This window comes from Nerophis lumbriciformis, linkage group LG12 (assembly GCF_033978685.3).
Source record: "Nerophis lumbriciformis linkage group LG12, RoL_Nlum_v2.1, whole genome shotgun sequence".
Classification (NCBI taxonomy): Eukaryota; Metazoa; Chordata; class Actinopteri; order Syngnathiformes; family Syngnathidae; genus Nerophis; species Nerophis lumbriciformis.
The window spans coordinates 6,882,485-6,905,020 of NC_084559.2; the positions used below are offsets into that span (position 1 = coordinate 6,882,485).

General features: G+C 40.8%; 1 protein-coding gene across 1 annotated transcript in view; it reads left to right on the forward strand.

The window, feature by feature from the left end:
* Positions 1–18,663, forward strand: part of LOC140679249 (BICD family-like cargo adapter 1) — a 52,514-nt gene extending 33,851 nt beyond the window's left edge. The window contains exons 8-11 of the mRNA XM_072914272.1: positions 693–836; positions 3,370–3,500; positions 10,055–10,175; positions 18,004–18,663. Of these exons, the coding sequence (XP_072770373.1) occupies positions 693–836; positions 3,370–3,500; positions 10,055–10,175; positions 18,004–18,174 (567 nt within the window). The 3' untranslated portion in view covers positions 18,175–18,663. The remainder of the gene's footprint in view (positions 1–692; positions 837–3,369; positions 3,501–10,054; positions 10,176–18,003) is intronic.
* The last annotated feature ends 3,873 nt before the right edge of the window (positions 18,664–22,536 follow it).

The following is a 22,536-nucleotide window of genomic DNA, read 5'->3' on the forward strand; positions in this document are numbered from 1 at the left end:
TTTGGGTTCATTGAAGTTAGCTAGGGCTTCACGGTGGCAGAGGGGTTAGTGCATCTGCCTCACAATACGAAGGTCCCTAGTAGTCTTGGGTTCAATCCCGGGCTCGGGATCTTTCTGTGTGGAGTTTGCATGTCCTCCCCGTGACTGCGTGGGTTCCCTCCGGGTACTCCGGCTTCCTCCCACCTCCAAAGACATGCACCTGGGGATAAGTTGATTGGCAACACTAAATTGGCCCTAGTGTGTGGATGTGAGTGTGAATGTTGTCTGTCTATCTGTGTTGGCCCTGCGATGAGGTGGCGACTTGTCTAGGGTGTACCCCGCCTTCCGCCCGATTGTAGCTGAGATAGGCTCCACCGCCCCCCGCGACCCCAAAGGGAATAAGCGGTAGAAAATGGATGGATGGATGAAGTTAGCTAATTTTACTTGTTTTGGCAAGTCTTGACAGTCTTGTTCTATTGGCAGATAATTTTGCTTAGTTCAAATAAAATACCCCTCATTTTTGTATTTTTTGTTTTGTTTTTGAACACTGACTTTTTGCAGTGCAATACCCAATTCAACGCCTATTCTGCAGTTTTATAGTTTTTAAATGTGTTTAGCACGCAAACTTTCATCCCATAGTCTTTCTTCACTTTATCAACAAACTTTCAGGATTGTCCATAAAATGGATATTTGATGTGTCTTTACATTGAAAGGGCTCTCGGCGCAGTGACGAGGAAGCTTTGGAAGAACAGTTGAGGAAGCTTGGAGAAGAACTAAGAGAAGTCCGAGAACTGTATGAAGTGGAGCAGGACAAGACGCACAACAGTAAAGAGGAGCTGCTACAGCTGCACAATCAGGTACATGTACAGTATGTACAGTATGTACGGTATAATCCTGTAAGTGACGTGCTGTCATGTACGCAATTGCATCATGTAAATGTGTGCAATCATATGTGACACAAACATATTCAGACGTGTACACCAGGGTTGTTCAAACTTCATTTTTGGTTTTATCTGTCTTGTACAGCCACTCAGGCAAATCATTTTGTCGAAACCTTTTTTTGAAGGACAGAAAAATTGAAGGTTGTGGAGGCCATTTTGATATTCCTCACTTGTAATTAATATTGTTAATCACGCTAAAACCTAGGGGTGTGGGAAAAAATCTATTCGAATTTGAATCGCGATTCTCACGTTATGCGATTCAGAATCAATTCTCATTTTTAAAAAATCTATATTTTTATTTTTATTTATTTTTTAATTAATGAATCCAACAAAACAATTAGCAGCAATACCATAACAATACAATCCAATTCCGAAACCAAACCCGACCCAGCAACACTCAGAACTGCAATAAACAGAGCAATTGAGAGGAGACACAAACACGACACAGAACAAACCAAAAGTAGTGAAACAAAAATGAATATTATCAACAACAGTATCAATATTAGTTACAATTTCAACATAGCAGTGATTAAAAATCCCTCATTGACATTATCATTAGACATTTATAAAAATAAAATAGTGTCACAGTGGCTTACACTTGCATCGCATCTCATAAGCTTGACAACACACTGTGTCCAATATTTTCACAAAGATAAAATAAGTCATATTTTTGGTTCATTTAATAGTTAAAACAAATTTACATTATTGCAATCAGTTGATAAAACATTGTCCTTTACAATTATAAAAGCTTTTTACAAAAATCTACTACTCTGCTTGCATGTCAGCAGACTGGGGTAGATCCTGCTGAAAACCTATGTATTGAATGAATAGAGAATCCTTTCGAATCGGGAAAAAAATCGTTTTTGAATTGAGAATCGTGTTGAATTGAAAAAAAAATTGATTTTGAATCGAATCGTGACCCCAAGAATCGATATTGAATCGAATCGTGGGACACCCAAAGATTCACAGCCCTACTAAAACCTATCCGATGTAGGTAAAACTGTGACGCTCTGTCACTTCACTTCTGGTCGTGGTTCCTTGTTTGGTGTTTGTTTCCTGTCGGCGCTCTTATTTTTGTTCCCCTTCCTGCTGGATTGGCAGCCTGGCACACCTGGTTGCAGTTGCCAATCAGGCGGCTATTTATGCCTGCCTCTCCTGTTCCTCAGGGCTCGAGGATTGATTATGTTTGGGACCGTTTGCATGCACGACTGCTTCTCCCTATTCGTGAATATAATAAGACTCTTACCTGCACGTCATTCTCATGCTACCTGCATCTTGGATTCCCAACTACCTCAGCCATGCGAGTGCCTGACAGAGTCAGTCCTCAAGCCCTGAGTAACAGGCGAGGCAGGCAACTGATTGGCAACTGAAAGAAGATGTCAGGTTCAAACACGGATGACATCTATTAAACAAGACAAGAAACAAAGAATCAAACAGAGCAGAATTAAATTTAGACTCAATTTTGAGGTGAGACGCGGCGACTGTACTCTCTGTACAGTCTTGCACCACGCTCTGACGAAAAAGGTTTACGTCTCCTCCTTTATTTGGACACTCCCTGTTTACACGACAAACATCTGCTTCCAAAGGAATGGGGGGTATGTAAACAGCTCTTGTTTTAAGTCACATTGAAAACAAAAGAAGAAGATGCCTCGGGCTTGGGTTAGTCCTGGATCCAGCTTGGGCAAGTCTTCGATGACAATAGATAACCCCTCCCGTCTCATCCCATCGTACACAATGGAATTTTCCAAGCCTTTGCTTGGTGCAACAAAGACAGCCTCTTGTCTGTTCATTGGGAACTCAGAACGGAAAGTTTTTTGATAATTTAAATACAATTTTTCTGACACCAGGTGTAAAGAATTACCATGAATTGATTAACGTGGACCCCAACTTAAACAAGTTGAAAAACTTATTGGGGTGTTACCATTTAGTGGTCAATTGTACGGAATATGTACTGTACTGTGTAAACTGTACTGTTTCATATAATGTATTCTCTTCCTTTGCAATCTCCCAATAAAAGTTTCAATCAATCAATCAAACAAAGTGTCAATCAGGGACAGCTAAGGGAAACAAGCTCTCAGGGAGAAAAGCAGGAAGGGGAACAAAAATAAGAGCGCTGACAGAAAACAAACCCCAAACAAGGAACCACGACCAGAAGTGAAGTGACAGATCGTCACAAAAACTGTACAAACACATTTTTAAAAATGGGATCAAAGTCTGATTGACACAAAATGAGGTGACATGAAATTCCTCACAGAATCGAGGCTAAGATGAACAGGTAGTTGGCCATTTTGATTTGGAGGTCGCTTTGCCAAACACTCTTATGTGGGTTTTCTAATATTATTTTGCCCCCTGAACTTTGTTTAAAACACCCTGGTGTACACAATAATACACACGTTTACAGTGACTCAGAGGAAGTGAATAACGTGTCATTCCCCAATTGGACATGCAGATGACGCTGCTCTCAGTAGAAATGTGTTCCCTCCAAGAGGAGACTGAGCTGATGAGGACCATGGCTGAGGTCCGAGAGCCCAGCGAGCAGCTCCAGAGTGCAATCAAAGACAGAGATGAGGCCATTGCAAAGTAAGATCATTCAAACTCTGAGTAACATGATACATTATTCATGATTGTAGTCAGTAAATAAACATTGTAACAGCTCAGATGATTAGTCATAACAACACACAAAGTAGCAATGAGTCAAACCTGCTTTTACTACTACTACTACTACTACTACTACTACTACTACTACTATGACTATGGTTGTTCCTGTCGCATTCTTGGAAGCATCTCTCTTCCAAGAATGACTCGTATGCCTCTTGATAGCCTCCCAGTTGTCAACGTTGATGGAGAAATATTTCAGGTCCCTCTTGATTACGTCTTTAAAACACAGGCGAGGACGTCCTTGTTTGCGCAGAGCATTGGCTAGTTGGCCATACGACAAGAGTTTGGGTATACGATGAATGTGACATTGGCAAAGAGTTGTGTACAGGTCACTGGAGTTTTCTGTAGTATGAGTGAGTTGGTGACGTTGTCCTTCCAACAAACGGCCAGTATGAACGAAGGCAGGAAGTGAAATGCATTGAGGCGATGTTGGTTCCGGCAGTGTATTGTCCATGACTCAGATGCCTATAGTAGGGTACTAAGTACACATGTATGTTATACACGTACAAACCCCGTTTCCATATGAGTTGGGAAATTGTGTTAGATGTAAATATAAACGGAATACAATGATTTGCAAATCATTTTCAACCCATATTCAGTTGAATATGCTACAAAGACAACATATTTGATGTTCAAACTGATAAACTTTTTTTTTTTTTTTGCAAATAATCATTAACTTTAGAATTTGATGCCAGCAACACGTGACAAAGAAGTTGGGAAAAGTGGCAATAAATACAGATAAAGTTGAGGAATGCTCATCAAACACTTATTTGGGACATCCCACAGGTGAACAGGCAAATTGGGAACAGGTGGGTGCTACGATTGGGTATAAAAGTAGATTCCATGAAATGCTCAGTCATTCACAAACAAGGATGGGGCGAGGGTCACCACTTTGTCAACAAATGCGTGAGCAAATTGTTGAACAGTTTAAGAAAAACCTTTCTCAACCAGCTATTGCAAGGAATTTAGGGATTTCACCATCTACGGTCTGTAATATAATCAAAGGGTTCAGAGAATCTGGAGAAATCACTGCACGTAAGCAGCTAAGCCCGTGACCTTCGATCCCTCAGGCTGTACTGCATCAACAAGCGACATCAGTGTGTAAAGGATATCACCACATGGGCTCAGGAACACTTCAGAAACCCACTGTCAGTAATTACAGTTGGTCGCTACATCTGTAAGTGCAAGTTAAAACTCTCCTATGCAAGGAAAAAACCGTTTATCAACAACACCCAGAAACGCCGTCGGCTTTGCTGGGCCCGAGCTCATCTAAGATGGACTGATACAAAGTGGAAAAGTGTTCTGTGGTCTGACGGGTCCACATTTCAAATTGTTTTTGGAAACTGTGGACGTCGTGTCCTCCGGACCAAAGAGGAAAATAACCATCCGGATTGTTATAGGCGCAAAGTTGAAAAGCCAGCATCTGTGATGGTATGGGGGTGTATTAGTGCCCAAAACATGGGTTACTTAAACATCTGTGAAGGCGCCTTTAATGCTGAAAGATACATACAGGTTTTGGAGCAACATATGTTACCATCCAAGCAACGTTACCATGGTCGCCCCTGCTTATTTCAGCAAGACAATGCCAAACCACGTGTTACATCAACGTGGCTTCATAGTAAAAGAGTGCGGGTACTAGACTGGCCTGCCTGTAGTCCAGACCTGTCTCCCATTGAAAATGTGTGGCGCATTATGAAGCCTAAAATACCACAACGGAAACCCCCGAACTTAAGCTGTACATCAAGCAAGAATGGGAAAGAATTCCACCCGAGAAGCTTAAAAAATGTGTCTCCTCAGTTCCCAAACGTTTATTGAGTGTTGTTAAAAGAAAAGTTGATGTAACACAGTGGTGAACATGCCCTTTCCCAACTACTTTGGCACGTATTGCAGCCATGAAATTCTAAGTTAATTATTATTTGCAAAAAATAAATAAAGTTGAAGAGTTTGAAAATCAAATATCTTGTCTTTGTAGTGCATTCAATTGAATATGGGTTGAAAAGGATTTGCAAATCATTGTATTCCGTTTATATTTACATCTAACACAATTTCCCAACTCATATGGAAACGGGGTTCGTACTTTGAGGAACAAAGAAAGGTTCTTGTTGTTCCCCTTTAAGACAAATGTTTATAGTATATAGAGCAACCCTTTTTGATGACCAAGTGTTCAACAAATACATAAAGAAAAATGTACAGTTAAATTCCACCATTTTTTTCCCCTGGGCATTCTATTTATTTCTTTAAAAACCAATATTTTTATCGATCTTATAAGACATGACCTCAGGTGTTTTGCTCCCGGTAGCCAAGTTGGAACGTTTGACTTGCATCAGGGGAAAGTGCTGGTGAATATGATGTGGAAAATACAAGAATTTCCACTATTCTCAAATGCAAACATTGACAGATATGACTTAAGACCACCAGAGGGTGACAAAGTATGATTGAAGGCTCATTGTCACAATGTTAGACTTAGAAAATATTATTAATAAATCCTCTTAAGGCCAGAGCTGTTTGTTTACATGCTTTTTTTTTTATTTCTCTTTGCTATTTGGGCTTATTGGACCCTAATTAGAATAAAAACTAAGAATCATATTTTTATATGATGTACTTAGTCCATAAGTACACAAACGTGTACTTCATGTTTAGTGACATGCTAATTCTTATTTTTACACTTTTTTTTCTCCAAATTCCATTGTATGTTATACTCTTATGACACCACCAGATGGCAGTATAAGTGTCCATATGTCATAAGACCCCAATTCAGTAGTGTACACAATTTTGGAAATAAGAGCTAAAAGGTGCTGTCCACGCATGTGGCCACTAAGCCTTTAGAGCATGGGTGTCAAACTGTGGCCCGCGGGCCAAATTTGGCCCACCGTGTAATTTCATTTGGCCCTTGAGGCAATGTCAAATTAACGGTATTTTACCGGTATTTTACAGCGGCGGTGCCGCTATAACACCGCATTCACCGCTAATACTCATACTTGCCAACCCTCCCGATTCTCCCGGGAGACTCCCGAAGTTCAGTACCCCTCCCAAAAATCTCCCGGGGCAACCATTCTCCTGAATTTCTCCTGATTTCCACCCGGACAACAATATTGGGGGCGTGCTTTAAAGGCACTGCCTTTAGCGTTCTCTTCAACCTGTCGTCACGTCCGCTTTTCCTCCATACAAACAGCGTGCCGGCCCAGTCACATAATATATGTAGCTTTTACACACACACAAGTGAATGCAATGCATACTTGGTCAACAGCCATACAGGTCACACTGAGGGTGGCCTTATAAACAACTTTAACACTGTTACAAATATGCGCCACACTGTGAACCCACAACAAACAAGAATGACAAACACATTTCGGGAGAACATCCGCACCGTAACACAACATAAACACAACAGAACAAATACCCAGAACCCCTTGCAGCACTAACTCTTGCGGGACGCTACAATATACACCCCCCGCTACCACCAAACCCCGCCCACCCAACTCAATACCCATGCACTTTCTCTTGCTACTTCAAGGCTTGAATGTTTGATTCATTCATTGTTATTTTATTTTCTAATTTATTGTTAGCCTGTGTAAAAAGTTTATTTTGATATTTACCTCAGAAGGCTGCAAATAGAAAAGAGGCATTACATTTTTATTAAAATTTTATTTGATATGCCATTGATATTTTTTAATTATTAGGGACCGCAATGTCCCTTTGGGACAGAGGACCCTATTGTATTTCGTGAGTTTTATTATTATTGTTATTCCGCCGCCTCTTTGAGCTGTAATTTGACCCCCTTAACATGCTTCAGAACTCACCACATTTGACACACACATCAGGACTGGCGAAAATTGCCATTTAATAATAAAAAAAAAAACCAAAACTCAAAATTGCGCTCTTGCGCCCCTTGGGAAAAAACACAGACAAAACTGCTTGTAACTTCTGGTAGGGATGTCGTAGAGACATGAAACACCTCTATGTAGGACTGACTTAGACCTAGATTTCATACATTGACATCCTTCAGCAAAAATCAACAGGAAGTTGGCAATTCCCCCTTCAAAACAAAAGTTTTGTAAAAACAGTCACTATTGCCTCTTTGAGCTGTAATTTGACCCCCTTAACATGCTTCAAAACTCACCAATCTGAACACACACATCAGGACTGGCAAAAATTGCGATCTAATAAAAAAAAAAAAAACAACCCCAAAACTCTAAATTGCGCTCTAGCGCCCCCTAGGAAGAAAACACAGACACAACTGCTCCTAGGAAGAAAATTCAGACAAAACTGCCTGTAACTTCCAGTAGGAACGTCTTAAAGACATGAAACAAAAACCTTTATGTAGGTCTTACTTAGACCTACATTTCATATATTGACAACCCCCAGCTAAAATCTACAGGAATTTCGCAATTCCCCCTTCAAAACAAAAGTTTTGTAAAAATCGGTCACCTTTTTTCAAACATTATCTCCTCTGAGCGCGTTTGTCGTGTCGGCTTCAAACTAGCACAGGAGAGAGATTGAACCCTTCTGATTAAAAGTTATCGAAATTGTTTTCATAACTGCTCCAGTTTTGATTTTACGACCCTTCAAAGAACCGCTGCGCTGATGCTGCTGCGCTGCTGTTTTTTCAAGATGGCTGCTTAAAAGCAGGAAGCACCAGCGTGCCCACACAATGCAGACAAGGTAGATACACTAGACAAAAGTATTGGGACACTTCAGACTAAAAGTAGACAAAAGTATTGGGACACTTATGACTACCACTGGACAAAAGTATTGGGACACTTACGACGAAAACTGGACAAAAGTACTGGGACTACAACTTGACAAAAGTATTGGGACACTTATGCCTACCACTGGACAAAAGTATTGGGACACTTATGACGAACACTGGACAAAAGTATTGGGACACTTATGACGAACACTGGACAAAAGTATTGGGACACTTACACTGGACAAAAGTATTGGGACACTTAGGACTACAACTTGACAAAAGTATTGGGACACTTATGATTACCACTGGACAAAAGTATTGGGACACTTAGGATGAAAACTGGACAAAAGTATTGGGACACTTACACTGGACAAAAGTATTGGGACACTTAGGACTACAACTTGACAAAAGTATTGGGACACTTAGGACGAAAACTGGACAAACGTTTTGGGACACTTACACTGGACAAAAGTACTGGGACACTTAGGACTACAACTTGACAAAAGTATTGGGACACTTCCGACTAAAAGTAGACAAAAGTATTGGGACACTTAGGACTACCACTGGACAAAAGTATTGGGACACTTACACTGGACAAAAGTATTGGGACACTTTGGACTACAACTTGACAAAAGTATTGGGACACTTATGACTACATCTGTACAAAAGTTTTGGGACACTTAGGACTAAAACTGGGCAAACGTATTGGGACACTTAGGATTAACACTTGACAAAAGTATTGGGACACTTAGGACTAAAACTTGACATAAGTATTGGGAAACTTCGGACTACAACTGGACAAAAGTATTGGGACACTTAGGACTAACACTTGACTAAAGTATTTTGACACTTCGGACTACCACTTGACAAAAGTATTGGGACACTTAGGACTAAAACTGGACAAAAGTATTGGGACACTTAGGACTACCACTGGACAAAAGTATTGGGACACCTACACTGGACAAAAGTATTGGGACACTTAGGACTAGAACTTGACAAAAGTATTGGGACACTTAGGACTACAGCTGGACAAAAGCATTGGGACACTTTGGACTAACACTTGACTAAAGTATTGGGACACTTAGGACGAAAACTGGACAAAAGTATTGGGACACTTAGGACTACCACTGGACAAACGTATTGGGACACTTGGGACTAAAACTTGACAAAAGTATTGGGACACTTAGGACTAGCACCTGCCAAATACGCGGGCCCGACCAACGCTGCTTGCAGCTTTAATTATTATTATTATTTGAAACTCGATTTTGCATGTCACTATAAAGTTATATAAGCCTTGCTTGTTCAATGTTCAATGCAAAACTTGTTTGGGTGCCTATTAAAAGGTTCACTTGTTCAACCTTGGCCCGCGGCTTTGTTCAGTTTTAAATTTTGGCCCGCTCTGTATTTGAGTTTGACACCCCTGCTTTAGAGGTTTTAATGTAAAGTACTTTTTTTCTTACTGAAGAATATCCATCCATCCATTTTCTACTGCTTGTCCCTAATGGGGTCGCGGGGGGTGCTGGAGCTGTACTGAAGAATATGACAATATTTCAATGTTGAGTTGTTTATCTCCATGCAGGGACATCCACAGTGTTAGACTTTGAAAACCTCTGGATTAGACCATTCCTTTCTGCCTTATTTTGCGGCCGCTCAGTCAATAAGTACATGTTTATGACGCTTAAAGCAATAATTGGTCATATATAAGAAATGTGAATATTTACAGGCTTTGCATAAAAGGTGTAACCAAAGGACGCACTTCTCATACGTGTCTTGTGTGTGTGCACAGGAAGAAGGCAGTGGAGATGGAGCTGGCCAAGTGTAAAATAGACATCATGTCTTTAAATAGTCAGCTTCTGGACGCCATCCAACAGAAGCTCAACCTATCACAGCAGCTGGAAGCCTGGCAGGTGGGTCAAAGGTGGCATCATAGCGGTGCTTAGATAAACGCCCGTCCAGTCCTCCACACTCAGTTAACTTGTTAGCATGCATGTCAGAAACATAGTACTAAGACTCACTTCCTGTGTGGGTGTGGTCACACTCGGCTGGTCCCCAGAGAGGATGGCCAAAAGGGTACTACAGGGCGCCATGACTGCTACTGACTTTGAGCTGGTGCTACAGTATGCGTTTGTGGCGCTTCCTCGTTAGTTTTGTGTAGTCAACCGTATAAATGCTCTGTCGTGCAGCACGGGGCCGCAACACCCGGGAGAATTGTGGAAGGTTTTTACATCACTTTCAAGTATTATAATAATAATAATAATAATAATGAATTAGACTTACATAGCGCTTTTTTGGACACTCAAAGCGCTATACAGACAGACCTTAGAACCATACTTGCCAACCCTCCCGATTTTTCCAAGAGACTCCCGAATTTCAGTGACCCTACCGAAAATCTCCCGGGGCAACCATTCTCCCGAATTTCTCCCGATTTTCACCCGGACAACAATATTGAGGGCGTGCTTTAAAGGCACTGCCTTTAGTGTCCTCCACAACCTGTCATCACGTCCGCTTTTTCTCCATACAAACAGCGTGCCGGCCCAGTCACATGTATGCGGCTTCTACAGACACACGTACGTGACTGCAAGACATACTTGATCAACAGCCATACAGGTCACACTGAGGGTGGCCATATAAACAACTTTAAAGGGGAACATTATCACAATTTCAGAAGGGTTAAAACCATTAAAAATCAGTTCCCAGTGGTTTATTTTATTTTTCGAAGTTTTTTTCAAAATTTTACCCATCACGCAATATCCCTAAAAAAAGCTTCAAAGTGCCTGATTTTAACCATCGTTATAAACACCCGTCCATTTTTCTGTGACGTCACATAGTGATGCCGATACAAACAAACATGGCGGATAGAACAGCAAGCTATAGCGACATTAGCTCGGATTCAGACTCGGATTTCAGCAGATTACGCATGTATTGAAACGGATGGTTGTAGTGTGGAGGCAGGTAGCGAAAACGGAATTGAAGAAGAAACTGAAGCTATTGAGCCATATCGGTTTGAACCGTATGCAAGCGAAACTGACGAAAACGACACGACAGCCAGCGACACGGGAGAAAGCGAGGACGAATTCGGCGATCGCCTTCTAACCAACGATTGGTATGTGTTTGTTTGGCATTAAAGGAAACTAACAACTATGAACTAGGTTTACAGCATATGAAATACATTTGGCAACAACATGCACTTTGAGAGTGCAGACAGTCCAGTTTTCATCAATTAATATATTCTGTAGACATACCCTCATCCGCTCGCAGATTTCTTTGACTTTATCGTTGGAAATGCATCTGCTTTGAGTGTCACAGGATATCCACACATTCTTGCCATCTCTGTCATAGCATAGCTTTCGTCGGTAAAGTGTGCGGAACAAACGTCCAATTTCTTGCCACTTTCGCATCTTTGGGCCACTGGTGCAACTTGAATCCGTCCCTGTTCGTGTTACACCCTCCGACAACACACCAACGAGGTATGATGTCTCCAAGGTACGGAAAACAGTCGAAAAAACTGAAAATAACAGAGCTGATTTGACTCGGTGTTTGTAATGTGTTTGAGAAAATGGCGGATTGCTTCCCGATGTGACGTCACAACGTGACGTCATCGCTCCGAGAGCGAATAATAGAAAGGCGTTTAATTCGCCAAAATTCACCCATTTAGAGTTCGGAAATCCAAAAATCCAAAAATATCAAATAATATTATTTAGCTCATTCACGTAAGAGACTAGACGTATAAGATTTCATGGGATTTAGCGATTAGGAGTGACAGATTGTTTGGTAAACGTATAGCATGTTCTATATGTTATAGTTATTTGAATGACTCTTACCATAATATGTTAAGTTAACATACCAGGCACGTTCTCAGTTGGTTATTTATGCCTCATATTACGTACACTTATTCAGCCTGTTGTTCACTATTCTTTATTTATTTTAAATTGCCTTTCAAATGTCTATTCTTGGTGTTGGCTTTTATCAAATGCAATTCCCCAAAAAATGCGACTTATATATGTTTTTTTTCCTTCTTTATTATGCATTTTCGGCCGGTGCGACTTATACTCCGGAGCGACTTATACTCCAAAAAATACGGTATATATTTGAACAGTGTTTATGTTGTGTAAAGAAAATGTTATATTTCTAGGAAGCTCATCTTGTATTTGAGATTGTTTATAGGGTTAGGCGAAATAAGTGCTCAACTTCAGCCTAAACCCTTTCGGTCTGTAACATTGTCAATATATGAATGTACAACTGTTTGTTTATGTAAAACTGTTTATTTAAAACTAAACTAAACAAACTAAACATTCTTAACAAAAGTCACAATTTCTCTGTGATTGTTGATCCAAAACTAATGAAGATTTTGGCAAGATGAGGGTGATACGTTTTTTTGGGGGTCGTTCTATGTATTTTTTTAAGTTTATTGCGCAGTTGTGTGTTTGAGTTCCTGCTGGTCAATAAACACTGCATGAATGTTGCAGCAGAGTGCTCCCAGTCTGTGGAACGCTCTCCCTGACCACCTGAGGGCACCACAGACTGTGGATGCTTTTTAAAAAGGCTTAAAAACCCTTATTTTTTTCAAAAAACAACTTTTTTTTAGATATATGCATACTAGTTTTAGCTATTTGGCTGTCCTAGTTTTTATTTTTATTTTATTATCTTTTTATTTTTTATTTTTTTTAATACACTGTAGCACTTTGAGGTTTTTTTTTTCAATGTAAAGTGTTTTTTTTACAAATAAAATCTATTATTATTATTACTTTCAAGAAATAAAAGCATGTTTTATTGTAAGTTTATGAACTGGAGTATGTTCAGAATGCTATATAGACTTATTATTTTGTCATAAAAACGACAGCAATTACATGCACAGCTGCACACGTCCTTGGTAGCAGTTCTGGCGTCTTGTTGCTTAGTTGGCCATGCTCTCTTTACACACCTCCTCTACCCTCCCTCCCTCTGTAACCAGCTGCTTTTTCCTCTCTTTCTCCCTGCCCACAGTTTGCATCCTCAGGGCTCTTTACAGTATGGCTCTTGTGGTTTCTGATCTAGTGGCCTTTCTCAGCTTCTGTACCACCCTCTCTACCCCGTGGTGCCCTCCCCCTTCCTGCCTTAGAGGTGAGCCCAGCTGCACCGTCCCGTTTTGTGGCAAATGAAATCTCGCCAAGGGAACCAAGTCTGCCAACGTGTGCATGCCTACTTTGGGCGCCATCTTGTACAGTACAGGACATACATGCAGTACAAATAACGCCCACGGGGGTCACGAGTGCACAAATCAGCCTTTTTATTGCTGCCAATCAAAACCGAGCAGTACTACAGAAAGACAATACCGCCAAAACTGCTCTTTACCCAGCAGGTAAACATTAGTACAGCCCTGCTGCTGTATCACATCTCACACATACACAATGCTCCCAGCAACACGTTACAACTTTGCGTAAGTGCTGAATTGATGTACAATATTCCGAAAAATACAATTGTAAATAAATTCCCAACCATTGTTGTCCGGTTCAAACACTGATGACATCTATTAAACAAGACAAGAAGCAAAGAATTAAACAGAAACAGAATTAAATTTGGCTCAATTTGAGGAGAGACGCTTGGACATCTGTACCCTTGTACAGTGTCATTAGGTCGTAAACAGTTCACAGAAAAGGTCGTAAAAGAGTTCAAAAAGAGGTTCGTAAAACAGTGGAAAAAGGAGGTTCAAAAAGAGGTCGTCTGGAAGTTGGGCAGATCCTGCCTTCTCTCTGCTTTGTAGTCCTTGGGTCAAGACAATATCTTTCTGTTGATTACAATACATGAAAGAAAACAAACACCTTCATGTTGCTTCCCCCCTTACACAGTGGAGTTTTACAAGCCTTCTTGGTAGGTTTCAAAGACAGCTTTTGGTCTTTTCGCTGGGAACTCATTTCAACACAAAGTTTTTGTGATAACTTAGATACAATTATTCTAACATTTGTGGTCTGGAAATGATCATTTTTACTACAAATAATGTATCTTTGTACGCAGGTACATCATTTACCTGCGGTAATAACCTGTGACGTCACTTCTGTCGTGCAGCGAGTGTCCCGGTGATGTTGCCGTAGCAACGTTTCCGCTACAGATTTATTTCCACTGGCATATTTGGTTGCGACTCCATCCCGCCGTTCCAATCTGCGCCAACCTTTTTATGCCGTGCTGAGCCATTTTCTCTCTGAAAATATTGGGCCCCATTCAGCAATAAGTTCCTAACTTTTCCTCTTATCTTTTTTCCTAAGTGACTTCCTAAGAGGAGTGCATTCAAATTCATGACGTGTTCTTAAACGCCCAAATTTTTCCCACCTGCTGTTCTTGAGTTGCTGAATGCCAAATGGTTAGCGCTTGCGTGTCTATCATAATTTGCATATAAACACACCCTTATTTCCCCAATATGCATATGTAAACGCCCTTAATTCCGTAATTTTCATAGGTAAACACCCTTAATTCCCCATATAAGGGCACAATTCCGGCGGGAAAGCCAAACATCAAACACACGGAGAAAACACAAACAGATTACAGAAGAGAAATTCGTATTATCCCGCGAAGAGGAAATACATAATGTCAAAACGTAAGTTTAAGAAAGGGGGGACAGCTCTCGGTAGCCTAAAGCGTTCAAATAAATATTCGCCACTTCAGGCAAATAGGTCTAGCATTGCCATTGTGTACGTGTGTGTGTGTGTGTGTGTGTGTGTGTGTGTGTGTGTGTGTGTGTGTGTGTGTGTGTGTGTGTGTGTGTGTGTGTCTATATATTGCTCATTTTGCTATATGTCTGTCTGTCTTATCTCTATCTATGATAATCATTTAACATTAGACAATAGAAGTAAGGGAACTTGTCACACTTAAGAACAAATAGGCCACCCTAAGATTGCTCTGGAGCACTCGTAAATTTTGTTCTTACCTGCGAACAAATCCCAGCTAAGAAAACATTGGTTAATACAAAAATCTCCTTAAAGCTGAGCCATTTTCTCTCTGAAAATATTGGGCCCCATTCAGCAATAAGTTCCTAACTTTTCCTCATATCTTTTTTCCTAAGTGATTTCCTAAGAGGAGTCCATTCAAATTCATGACGTGTTCTTAAACGCCCAAATTGTTCCCACCTGCTGTTCTTGAGTTGCTGAATGCCAAATGGTTAGCGCGTGCGTGTCTATCATAATTTGCATATTAACACACCCTTATTTCCCCAATAAGGGCACAATTCCGGCGGGAAAGCCGAACATCAAACACACGGAGAAAACACAAACAGATTACAGAAGAGAAATTTGTATTATCCCGCGAAGGGGAAATACATAATGTCAAAACGTAAGTTTAAGAACGGGGGGACAGCTCTCGTCTAAAGCGTTCAAATAAATATCCGTCACTTCAGGCAAATAGGTCTAGCATTGCCATTGTGTACGTGTGTGTGTGTGTGTGTGTGTGTGTGTGTGTGTGTGTGTGTGTGTGTGTGTGTGTGTGTGTGTGTGTGTGTCTATATATTGCTCATTTTGCTATATGTCTGTCTGTTTTATCTCTATCTATCTATCTATGATATTCATTTAACATTAGACAATAGAAGTAAGGGAACTTGTCACACTTAAGAACAAATAGGTCACCCTAAGAGTGCTCTGGAGCACTCGTAAATTTTGTTCTTACCTGCGAACAAATCCCAGCTAAGAAAACATTGGTGAATACAAAAATCTCCTTAAAGCTGAGCCATTTTCTCTCTGAAAATATTGGGCCCCGTTCAGCAATAAGTTCCTTACTTTTCCTCTTATCTTTCTTCCTAAGTGATTTCCTAAGAGGAGTGCATTCAAATTCATGACGTGTTCTTAAACGCCCAAATTTTTCCTACCTGCTGTTCTTGAGTTGCTGAATGCCAAATGGTTAGCGCGTGCGTGTCTATCATAATTTGCATATAAACACACCCTTATTTCCCCAATATGCATATGTAAACGCCCTTAATTCCGTAATTTTCATAGGTAAACACCCTTGATTCCCCATATAAGGGCACAATTCCGGCGGGAAAGCCGAACATCAAACACACGGAGAAAACACAAACAGATTACAGAAGAGAAATTCGTATTATCCCGCGAAGGGGAAATACATCATGTCAAAACGTATGTTTAAGAAAGGGGGGACAGCTCTCGGTAGCCTAAAGCGTTCAAATAAATATTCGCCACTTCGGGCAAATAGGTCTAGCATTGCCATTGTGTATGTGTGTGCGTGCGTATGAACACCATCCATCCATCCATTTTCTACCGCTTATTCCCTTTGGGGTCGCGGGGGGCACTGGAGCCTATCTCAGCTACAATCGGGCGGAAGGCGGGGTACACCCTGGACAAGTCGCCACAGTATTTTGAAATGTCTATATACTGCTCATTTTGCTATATGTCTGTCTGTCTTATCTCTATCTATCTATCCATCTATGATATTAATTTAACATTAGACAATAGAAGTAAGGGAACTTGTCACACTTAAGAACAAATAGGCCACCTTAAGATTGCTCTGGAGCACTCGTAAATTTTGTTCTTACCTACGAACAAATCCCAGCTAAGAAAACATTGGTGAATACAAAAATCTCCTTAAAGCTGAGACGATTTCTCTCTGAAAATATTGGGCCCCATTCAGCAATAAGTTCCTAACTTTTCCTCTTATCTTTTTTCCTAAGTGATTTCCTAAGAGGAGTCCATTCAAATTCATGACGTGTTCTTAAACGCCCAAATTGTTCCCACTTGCTGTTCTTGAGTTGCTGAATGCCAAATGGTTATCGCGTGCGTGTCTATCATAATTTGCATATAAACACATCCTTATTTCCCCAATATGCATATGTAAACGCCCTTAATTCCGTAATTTTCAAAAGAAAACAATAAAATGATTTAATGACGAAAAAGTCAACAATTCACAATAAATGCATTATCCCGATACCTTGTGTTGTTTATGGAAGCAGTAATAGACAAACTGTCGTGAAAATAATAAAGGAATGTTTACGTTTGTTCGGTAAATAGTTGAGATATTACGGATACATGACAGTCTAAACTGGGAGCATTATGGGAAAAAGAAGCTTCTTATTGAATTCAAGAGTCTGTTTCGTTGGCAGACTGTCAGGTTTGTCCACCTTCCCATGCACCAGGTGTGCCCCACACTCATTATTTCGACTGTGGGCATATACCACGGAGAAAGTGGAAGACAAAAAGCCGAGAGACAGCGCACATCTTAAAATATTCGTAAGTTGAGAACCGTATTTTTCGGAGTATAAGTTGCACCTGCCGAAAATGCATAATAAAGAAGGAAAAAAACATACATAAATCGCACTGGAGCCCGGCCAAACTATGAAAAAAACTGCGACTTATAGTCCAAAGAATACGGTACTTGAAAAATATTGAGTGGCTTATTCGCATTGTTGCTATTGTGACAAATATGTCACAATATACGGCACCATTAATGCGGAAAGGTACATACAGGTTTTGGAGCAACATATGCTGCCATCCAAGCAACATTATCATGGACGCCCCTGCTTATTTCAGCCAGACAATGCCAAGCCACGTGTTACAACAGCGTTGCGGGTACTAGACTGGCCTGCCTGTAGTCCAGACCTTAACCAAAAAAGCTGCATAGGACACATTTTAGGATGTTTAAAATTGCAAATTTGTGTACAACTACACACACTTGGACATCAGACAGTATCAATATATGATGTATTGATAATGTACAAAAAAAGGACGTAAACTCAAATTGACTTAAATTGTTGTCCTCCTGCAGGATGACATGCACAGAGTGATTGACCAGCAGTTGATGGACAAGCACCAGGACGAGTGGCGGTCTCCTCACCCCTCGGGGTCGTCGAGGGCTCACAGCGCTCAGTCCTCCAGACGAGCTCTCCGCATCTCCGACAGGGACAGAAGACTCTTTTCTTTTTTCAAAAAGAATTAAGGAGACAAAAGAAAAGCCAGGCCAGGGCCCGCCGAAGAAGGGAGCGGCGTGACAGCACAGGTGTAAAGACCACCCAAACACACACACACACACCCTGTCTGATTGGGGTTATTCCTTCACAGTGAAATGGTAACAACTTGATTTTGAAGTAAGGACTTGATGTGGTTTCCACTGAGGAAAGTTTTCCTTGTAGTGCCTAAATGATCCATTGCTTCTTCCTGCCAGCTCTGTAGGACAGGGGTCCCCAACCGCCGGCCCAGGGACCGCTACTGTTCTGCCACGCATTTGCTACCGAGAAACATTTCAATATTTGTTAATGAGCTCGTTTTCTCCAATTTAACTTTTGCCAGTCCCACGACACACCAATCAGTTTGGTCATACATGAATACATGAAAATACACCATTTGTTAGATCTTTGTTACATGGAACAATGCACATTCATGAACATAACATGTTAATGGCTAAACACCATCTGCAGTCCCCAGCAGGTTGATGGTATATACAGGTAAAAGCCAGTAAATTAGAATATTTTGAAAAACTTGATTTATTTCAGTAATTGCATTCAAAAGGTGTAACTTGTACATTATATTTATTCATTGCACACAGACTGATGCATTCAAATGTTTAGTTCATTTAATTTTGATGATTTGAAGTGGCAACAAATGAAAATCCAAAATTCCGTGTGTCACAAAATTAGAATATTACTTAAGGCTAATACAAAAAAGGGATTTTTAGAAATGTTGGCCAACTGAAAAGTATGAAAATGAAAAATTTGAGCATGTACAATACTCAATACTTGGTTGGAGCTCCTTTTGCCTCAATTACTGCGTTAATGCGGCGTGGCATGGAGTCGATGAGTTTCTGGCACTGCTCAGGTGTTATGAGAGCCCAGGTTGCTCTGATAGTGGCCTTCAACTCTTCTGCGTTTTTGGGTCTGGCATTCTGCATCTTCCTTTTCACAATACCCCACAGATTTTCTATGGGGCTAAGGTCAGGGGAGTTGGCGGGCCAATTTAGAACAGAAATACCATGGTCCGTAAACCAGGCACGGGTAGATTTTGCGCTGTGTGCAGGCGCCAAGTCCTGTTGGAACTTGAAATCTCCATCTCCATAGAGCAGGTCAGCAGCAGGAAGCATGAAGTGCTCTAAAACTTGCTGGTAGACGGCTGCGTTGACCCTGGATCTCAGGAAACAGAGTGGACCGACACCAGCAGATGACATGGCACCCCAAACCATCACCCAACCATGCAAATTTTGCATTTCCTTTGGAAATCGAGGTCCCAGAGTCTGGAGGAAGACAGGAGAGGCACAGGATCCACGTTGCCTGAAGTCTAGTGTAAAGTTTCCACCATCAGTGATGGTTTGGGGTGCTATGTCATCTGCTGGTGTCGGTCCACTCTGTTTCCTGAGATCCAGGGTCAACGCAGCCGTCTACCAGCAAGTTTTAGAGCACTTCATGCTTCCTGCTGCTGACCTGCTCTATGGAGATGGAGATTTCAAGTTCCAACAGGACTTGGCGCCTGCACACAGCGCAAAATCTACCCGTGCCTGGTTTACGGACCATGGTATTTCTGTTCTAAATTGGCCCGCCAACTCCCCTGACCTTAGCCCCATAGAAAATCTGTGGGGTATTGTGAAAAGGAAGATGCAGAATGCCAGACCCAAAAACGCAGAAGAGTTGAAGGCCACTATCAGAGCAACCTGGGCTCTCATAACACCTGAGCAGTGCCAGAAACTCATCGACTCCATGCCACGCCGCATTAACGCAGTAATTGAGGCAAAAGGAGCTCCAACCAAGTATTGAGTATTGTACATGCTCATATTTTTCATTTTCATACTTTTCAGTTGGCCAACATTTCTAAAAATCCCTTTTTTGTATTAGCCTTAAGTAATATTCTAATTTTGTGACACGGAATTTTGGATTTTCATTTGTTGCCACTTCAAATCATCAAAATTAAATGAAATAAACATTTGAATGCATCAGTCTGTGTGCAATGAATAAATATAATGTACAAGTTACACCTTTTGAATGCAATTACTGAAATAAATCAAGTTTTTCAAAATATTCTAATTTACTGGCTTTTACCTGTAATATATACATGCAGGTTGATGGTGTATAATACAAACCCCGTTTCCATATGAGTTGGGAAATTGTGTTAGATGTAAATATAAACGGAATACAATGATTTGCAAATCATTTTCAACCTATATTCAGTTGAATATGCTACAAAGACAACATATTTGATGTTCAAACTGATAAAAAAAATTGTTTTGCAAATAATCATTAACTTTAGAATTTGATGCCAACAACACGTGACAAAGAAGTTGGGAAAGGTGGCAATAAATACTGATAAAGTTGAGGAATGCTCATCAAACACTTATTTGGAACATCCCACAGATGAACAGGCAAATTGGGAACAGGTGGGTGCCATGATTGGGTATAAAAGTAGATTCCATGAAATGCTCAATCATTCACAAACAAGGATGGGGCGAGGGTCACCACTTTGTCAACAAATGCGTGAGCAAATTGTTGAACAGTTTAAGAAAAACCTCTCTCAACCAGCTATTGCAAGGAATTTAGGGATTTCACCATCTACGGTCCGTAATATCATCAAAGGGTTCAGAGAATCTGGAAAAATCACTGCACGTAAGCAGCTAAGCCCGTGACCTTCGATCCCTCAGGCTGTACTGCATCAACAAGCGACATCAGTGTGTAAAGGATATCACCACATGGGCTCAGGAACACTTCAGAAACCCGCTGTCAGTAACTACAGTTGGTCGCTACATCTGTAAGTGCAAGTTAAAACTCTCCTATGCAAGGCGAAAACCGTTTATCAACAACACCCAGAAACGCCGTCGGCTTCGCTGGGCCTGAGCTCATCTAAGATGGACAAACTGGAAAAGTGTTCTGTGGTCTGTCGAGTCCACATTTCAAATTGTTTTTGGAAACTGTGGACGTCGTGTCCTCCGGACCAAAGAGGAAAAGAACCATCCGGATTGTTATAGGCGCAAAGTTGAAAAGCCAGCATCTGTGATGGTATGGGGGTGTATTAGTGCCCAAGACATGGGTAACTTACACATCTGTGAAGGCGCCATTAATGCTGAAAGGTACATACAGGTTTTGGAGCAACATATGTTGCCATCCAAGCAACGTTACCATGGACGCCCCTGCTTATTTCAGCAAGACAATGCCAAGCCACGTGTTACATCAACGTGGCTTCATAGTAAAAGAGTGCGGGTACTAGACTGGCCTGCCTGTAGTCCAGACCTGTCTCCCATTTAAAAATGTGTGGCGCATTATGAAGCCTAAAATACCACAACGGAGACCCCCGGACTGTTGAACAACTTAAGCTGTACATCAAGCAAGAATGGGAAAGAATTCCACATGTGAAGCTTAAAAAATGTTCCCAATCGTTTATTGAGTCTTGTTAAAAGAAAAGGTGATGTAACACAGTGGTGAACATGCCCTTTCCCAACTACTTTGTCACGTGTTGCAGCCATGAAATTCTAAGTTAATTATTATTTGAGTTGAGTTTGAACATCAAATATGTTGTCTTTGTAGTGCATTCAATTGAATATGGCTTGAAAGGGATTTGCAAATCATTGTATTCCATTTATATTTACATCTAACACAATTTCCCAACTCATATGGAAACAGGGTTTGTATATAGAGGCAGGTTGATGGTATATAATATATAGAGGCAGGTTGATGGTATATAATATATAGAGGCAGGTTGATGGTATATAACATATACAGTACAAACAATAAACCTGCTGGGGACATCTCATCACAAAGAAATAAGCTCCCACTAATTCAGCGTTATGGTGAGTTGTATTTTATTATTATTATTTTTGCAGTATTTGTCTGCCACGCGTGGGAGTGTGGTCTGTGTTAATGAATTCCGGTCTGTGGTAATGAAGGCCGGTCTGCGGTAATGAAGGCCGGTCTGTGGTAATGAAGTGTGGTCTGTGATGACAATGCTACATTAAAGCGGTCCCTGGTGCAAACAATGTTGAGGGCCCCTGCTGTGGGAGGCAACACTTTAATTGTCTCTCCTCGCCCACACAGTGGACATGTTAGAGCAGCTTGGAAACACAGAATGTTAACATGGTAGCATCTTCTTGGCACGCTCTGTTTCCATTCGCACACTTCAACAAGTATATTATGACTTCAATAAGTATACTAGGACTTCAACAAGTATACTAGGACTTCAACAAGTATACTGTGACTTCAATAAGTATATTATGACATCAACTATATACTATGACTTCAACAAGTACACTATTGCTTCAATAATTTTACCTTGACTTCAACAAGTATACAATGACTGCAATGTGTTTTCTACGACTTCAACAATATAC